The sequence below is a fragment of the Verticillium dahliae genome, genomic scaffold, assembly GCF_000150675.1.
Source record: "Verticillium dahliae VdLs.17 supercont1.30 genomic scaffold, whole genome shotgun sequence".
Classification (NCBI taxonomy): Eukaryota; Fungi; Ascomycota; class Sordariomycetes; order Glomerellales; family Plectosphaerellaceae; genus Verticillium; species Verticillium dahliae.
The window spans coordinates 148,079-154,170 of NW_009276933.1; the positions used below are offsets into that span (position 1 = coordinate 148,079).

The window sequence follows — 6,092 nt, forward strand, 5'->3', positions numbered from 1 at the left end:
TTCGGTACCAGCTAGTCAGTACCGCCAGTCAGTGCGTGAGACGAGATTGACTTTGGCCTTCGATGACTGGAACCTCGATTGTCGATTGCTCATGTGAAAAAGGCCACGAAATCACTTCCCACGAGAGCTGGGGGAATCTCGGCATTAGAGCCGAGTCAGTCGGGAGAAAATCGCCGCTTACGGAGCTGGGAGCTGGGAGCTGGGACCCGGCGGGGTCCGACTCGAAAGCACTGGGAACGCTGGACGAAGCTCTGGCCTGGCCGCTGTTGGAGCTCTGAAGACGATGATGCATGTCGCACCAGCCACATATCCATATCACAACCGTGGCTGATGCTGATTGTCCCAGCCCCCCACTTCCAGAGAGCGGGAGCTTGCATTGCAGGCGCATCGTCACCGCAACCACAGGCCTGCTGCTTTCCACAACTGGCGCCATTCCCAGCGAACAATCTTTGCTCTCCATTCTAGTTGGCCGAATCGCGATACTTCAATTGTGCGGTACAGATTTCGGGAGCACCCATACAAGCCGAGCTGCCGTTGAGCTGCCCGCCGGAGCTGCTCCACCTTCCGAAGTAGCTGGCTGCCTGCTTGCGCCTGTAGCCTATTCGACGACCTCAACAACCTCCCATCCTACCACCAACGGACGGAGCGCGCATCCCCATTTATACAGCCGACATCATGGCCTTCCTAATACTAGTCATTGGTGATCTTCACATCCCAGATCGAGCCCTCGATATTCCCGCCAAGGTCCGTTGGCACCGAACTCCCCCCCCCCCCCCTTTCCAATCCCGCAGCAGACTGACCCGTGAGCCGCCTGCTCCCCTCGTGCAGTTCAAGAAGCTCCTCGCCCCCGGCAAGATCGGCCAGACCCTCTGTCTCGGCAACCTCACAGACCGCCACACCTACGAGTACCTCCGCAGCATCGCGCCAGACCTCAAGATCGTAAAAGGCCGCACCGACGTCGAGGCCGCCGGCCTGCCCCTGACCCAGGTCGTCACCCACGGCTCCCTGCGCATCGGCTTCCTCGAGGGCTTCACCCTCGTCTCGTCCGAGCCCGACCTGCTCCTCGCCGAGGCCAACAAGCTCGATGTCGACGTCCTCTGCTGGGGCGGCACCCACCGCTTCGACGCCTTTGAGTACATGGACAAGTTCTTCGTCAACCCCGGCAGCGCCACCGGCGCGTTCGCCACGGGCTGGGGAAAGGAGGGCGAGGAACCCGTGCCCAGCTTCTGCCTCATGGATGTACGTGCGCCGTCCATCTCTCTCCCCCCTCCCTTTGCTGAAGAAGCAACGCGAGGAACTAGACATAGCTGACATGCCACAGGTGCAAGGAATCTCGCTTACCCTGTACGTCTACCAACTGCGAAAAGACGACAACGGCAATGAGAGCGTTGCCGTGGAGAAGGTCACCTACACGAAGCCGGTCGAGCCAACAGGTGGCTCATGATAAGGCGTCATGACGGCGGTAGCATGCAGCGGTAGGGTGTGGAAGGAAGTCACTTCGGCCCAGGGTCAGTCAGGCTTATTAGCCCGGACAGTTATGTGACTTCGTTGCGATGAAGCGTTTTGAACAACAACAAGTCTAAAGAATTACAAGCTGAGAGTGTTCGTCAAGACTCCTGGTATCATCACCCCCTGTTTTCCGGGATCGACCAACGACCAAAACTCCGTACGGTCACAAGGAAAGAAAGAATAAAAAAAAGACCAAAAAAAGCTACCTGCGCGGCTCGGAAGGCGCAGACCTGTGGTATCCTAAACAAGTGAACACCTCAACGTCCTGGTGTCCAAAACACAAATGAACAAACATGAAGCCAAGGCCGCCATGTAGCTGACGCCAACACTCAAAAAAACCAATTGCTCCTTAGGATGTGTCATTAGGCGTGGACGTCACGCAAACAAATCATAACATCATGCTTCTCCTCCTCATCGACGCCCGAGACGGTGCGTCTTGCGAGTCGGCGCTACCTGATGTGTCAGGGCTGTCATCGCTCATCTTGTTCATCTCCGGTCGGGCATGAGCCATCGAGGCTCTCTTTCTTGTTGCCGTATTTGTCTTGTCCTTCAAGACCGTCTCAGTTGGCTCGTATGCAAAGTCTTCCCGCACAACTGATGAGAGTCGCCTGTTAGATCTGGACAGCCGTCTGGTTCCGGGCTTGTCCGAGTCGTCTTGCGCAGTGTTCACCTCACCGCTTGGCGTGGACGTAGTGAACTCATAAGGATCAACTGACGAGTCGGTCGTGGGTGAAGCCAACGGACTATTCTTGTTGGATCTGGACTCGACCTCCTTCTTGGAAACCTGCTTCTTCGGTGTTTCGGCACCCTCACTGCTGCGCGTGGCAATGTCAGCTGCCACGGGAGCCTTCTTGGCCAAAGGGCTTGCTGCGCCGGGTTTCTCCAAGGCCTCGGACGTGGTGGGAATGGCAGCTGCCAAATGCTTCCATGACTCGTCGGACACTGGCTCCCGCTTCACAATGGCCTGGTCCGCCGAAGCTGGCTCATCGGCTCTGGAGGTTGACATTCGGGACCGTGCACGACCTTCGCCAGTGATAGCGTCACAAAGTTCCTTGGTCGGCCGCCGCATCTTGTCTCGGAGGTTAGGTTCGGCGTAGCTAACAGCCGCTCTTGCGCGTCTGCCTGGTCGTGCCGTCTCACCCTTGGATGAGATATCCGCTGGTGGTGGGGTGTCGCGAGCCATCGAAATGGGTGGTGTGGGCTCAGGCGACCTCGGCGACATGAGAGCAGGTTCGATCATGGCGGACTTGGTAGTTGGCATGACGTTGACAGTCGGCTTTGATGGCACCAGCGGTGCCAGTGGGACGACGATGCCAGGCGTCTCCGAGTCTTTGGCTTTGGGCTTTGCCTTTCCCTTGCGAACCCCGTCTAGACCCCTGTCTGGTTTTGTGAGGTCATCTTTCGAAGCGGGCTTTGAAGACTTTTTGGGTGACATGATGTCCTCATTGGTGCTCTTATTCGATAGAGGCTTTCGAGCAGTTGTGATGGGAGCGGTCAAGCTATCTTTCGCTTCGCGTCGAATGCTCGCCAGCTCCTTCAATGTCTTGGTGTTCTTTCCTTCGGTGCGGATGGTACTACGAGGCCTTGGCGCTGTGGACACGGCGGCGGAAGAGGCTGTCGTGTTCAGCACGTCATTCGATCCAAACTTCCGCTTGGAGCTTGTTTTCGCAACTTCCGGTGCATTCTGCTTCTTGACGGGTGTGGGACTGGAAATGTCCGTTTCGACCTGACTAGCATCGTCTGGTTCTTTCGTGGCCGCTTCAGATTTGACAGGCGTGGTCATTTTAGTCGGCGCAGGCGAAATCGGTGAAGCTGGCGCCTCAAATTTGACGTCGACGCTCAGTTGTTTGTTCGTAGGTTGAGCTCTGCTGGGTGATGTCTTGACGGGGTCGGTGTCGATATCAACAAATCGCGACATGGGAGGGGGGCCCAATTCCGGAGAGTCTGTGGTATCGGCAGCACTGCACAAAGCCATGATCTCGCTCTGGCTGTTCTCGGGTTAGCGCAGCAAGACGAATGGGTCTCCGTGAAAGACGTACTCCATGGTGCGACGGGAGGTCCAGTCTCTCTTCTCAGCAATCGGGGTCAACCTGCCCTCAGCCTTGGCACGGGCTTCGGCTTCTTCCTGGGTCTCAAATGGGCGAATACGACGGGCTGCAGGGCTACGTCGGTTGAGAGAGATGCGAGCTGCTGTCGACTCTCTGCGTTGTCTGGCGTTTGCGTGTCGCTTCCTGGGCGGTGCGGTCCCCAGCTCCCCAAGCATCTCGACGCACTGGAGTAGGCGAGCTTCCAGCTGAGTGCGCATGTCGATCGCATGATCAGCTATCCTGTGGGCTTCGCTGTCTGGTTCGGGCTGTTGTTCCAGAGCAATAATGCGACCCTCGAGGGTAAGCTTGTCGGACATGAGCTGGGCATTCTGTGCCTCGAGCGTTCGGATGCGAAGTAGATGGGTGGAATTGGCCCTCGCAAGGTCTCTGTTCTGGCGGAGAAGTTTTCTTCGAACTGCGTCGCAGCTCGAGTCAGCAAGAGGAAAGGCACAAACAAACGAATGCAGACTGGGACACGACATACTGATATCAAGATTGTCGGTAGACACTGGGGGTTCATTGAGTCGCGCCATTTTGCATGGTGTTGCGGGTGTGTTCTGAAGCAACGGGAGCCGCGTAGACTCGGACGCGAGACGAAGAGACAGCAAGTTGCCAGACGAGTTTGTTCAGGGTCGTGAGGTGTTGAAATCTTGCAGGAGGCTGGGGGGAGAAGCGGTGTGGTGAGGATGCTGGTGTGGAATGGGGACCAAATCTCAGCGTCCCCCATGTCATTTATTTACTGTCGTCCACATGCGGCCTAGCGTCGTGGAGGGCCAGGGTGCACTGGGTTGCTGGGGCTGCAGGTCTGCAGGTCTGCCCCGCTGTCAATCAATAGCGACCCCACCTTGCCAGCCTGGCACTCACCCCACTCACTCAAGTCACTCTTGTCACTGCACAGCGCGACAGCAAGACTCGACAGCACAGGGCTCTGAAGCCTCTGTCAGTACTGCTTCACCACCCCACCATTGTCATTAGGCTGTATTTGTCGTCCACATCAAGTGTCACAACCCAAGACTCGAATGCCTATGAGCAGCCACACACCACGACATGTAAACCGGAACCTCCCAAGCTCGTCCCAATATCCACCATGTCGTATCATACCAGGTCGCTGTCAACCCGGCTGACAGGGCCCGGCGCAGGCGTTCGCGATGGATCTTCCTCGATGGGCGGCCCCTCACCTGCCCTCGTCGCACGCATCGAAGAGAAGAAGGCAGAACTGGACAATCTCAAGCAGCTGCGCGACCTGAGTGCAGCTGTTGCATCCCAGATGGAGGCTTTGGAGCAGCAGCTTTCGACGCTGTCAGATGGGACAGAAGCCATCGCGACTGTCATTGGCAACTGGCATAACGTTCTCCGTGCCATTAACATGGCCTCCAGTATGTCACCGCTTGTCTCTGCGGAGGCTGGTGCGAAGCAAACGCTAACTAGACGTCTAGCCAAAATCCCGATGCCAAAGGACGATGCGACCGACGACACAAGCGAGTCGGCACCTTCTCTGCCGCAGACCTTGGTCCGTATTCCAACAGAACACGCTCCCTCACTGCAGGCACAGGCCGAACAAGCAGAGCAGGATCAAGCCGCAGGAACGTCCCCTTGAACGCACGACTACCACGAACATACACACCGCATTACCAAGGTATTTGGGTCCCTGCGCCGTACTGGCTGGGTCCCAGTGGTTCGGCTCAACGTCTTGCCTCAACGGTGAGATGCTTACCAGTCGAAAAGGCACGACTCTTTGCAACTTGACGAAATAATCTTCGCATGAGCTCCGAGCTTTCTTTACACCCGTCCGAAGTCGCCAGGCGGCGGTCTGGATCGATGTCCGACTTATGCATTGCCGCTTCTTCGCCCTTGGCTTCTCCAGACGAGCAGCCTATCAGCAGTCCGGCTCGCGACGCGGGTCGCGTCTTCCCCTCCATCTGGGAAAGGCGACTTGCTACAACTCCTCCCAACCACCACAGGTTGGCAGACGCTTGACCATTTTGATGGGATGCACCCACCCGCGTCCTCGCTGAACCCGGCGAAGCAGGAAATAACAGGCGGATGCACCAACAGGCAGGCATGAGACAAAAGAAGTGATGGTCAGAGCCCCTCAATCGCCTTTCGTCCTCCCGGTGTACAGTATCTCGCTCGTCCTGCCATCACCACCATTGGCAGCGCCCCATTATTGCGTACGACACTTTACCAGAGGCCATCAGCTTGCAGAATACCCCTAGCTCTAGTCCCTTTCAATCAAAGTCATTCAAATCCATTTCCCTTTTCCACGCAAGATCATCTACCCCTGGTCGTTTAAGTCGCCGGCCTTTATCCGCGAGATTACAACATGGCCTCGGCTTCCCCAACACCACTCACGAACCCTGTCGAGACCCTGGCCTCTGAACTTAAGCAGCTCCGCATCAAGAGTCCAGAGAGGCCTGTCTCGCGCCGTCGCCATGGCCGCTCGTTCTTCAGAGACTGACTCTTCTTGGGAACCCCTCGAGGCCATCAAGGAGAGAA

At 57.0% G+C, this 6,092-nt stretch overlaps 4 protein-coding genes across 4 annotated transcripts in view; 3 read left to right on the top strand and 1 right to left on the bottom strand.

Moving 5' to 3' along the window:
- Positions 1-675: 675 nt before the first annotated feature.
- Positions 676-1,444, top strand: VDAG_10002 (vacuolar protein sorting-associated protein; the record flags this gene model as incomplete). The annotated part of the gene is made up of 3 exons (XM_009655759.1): positions 676-744; positions 808-1,239; positions 1,322-1,444. 3 exons carry the CDS (start codon positions 676-678, stop codon positions 1,442-1,444), a joined length of 624 nt encoding a protein of 207 aa, XP_009654054.1.
- Positions 1,445-1,897: 453 nt separating this feature from the next.
- On the bottom strand, positions 1,898-4,129 carry VDAG_10003 (shugoshin; the record flags this gene model as incomplete). The annotated part of the gene is made up of 3 exons (XM_009655760.1): positions 1,898-3,497; positions 3,549-4,011; positions 4,081-4,129. 3 exons carry the CDS (start codon positions 4,127-4,129, stop codon positions 1,898-1,900), a joined length of 2,112 nt encoding a protein of 703 aa, XP_009654055.1.
- Positions 4,130-4,683: 554 nt separating this feature from the next.
- Positions 4,684-5,193, top strand: VDAG_10004 (uncharacterized protein; the record flags this gene model as incomplete). Its single annotated transcript, XM_009655761.1, has 2 exons — positions 4,684-4,972; positions 5,033-5,193. 2 exons carry the CDS (start codon positions 4,684-4,686, stop codon positions 5,191-5,193), a joined length of 450 nt encoding a protein of 149 aa, XP_009654056.1.
- An 835-nt stretch (positions 5,194-6,028) lies between these two features.
- Positions 6,029-6,092, top strand: part of VDAG_10005 (uncharacterized protein) — a gene marked incomplete at both ends in the record, with an annotated part of 2,114 nt that continues 2,050 nt past the window's right edge. The window contains one exon of the mRNA XM_009655762.1: positions 6,029-6,038. Coding sequence (XP_009654057.1) covers positions 6,029-6,038 — 10 coding nt within the window. The remainder of the gene's footprint in view (positions 6,039-6,092) is intronic.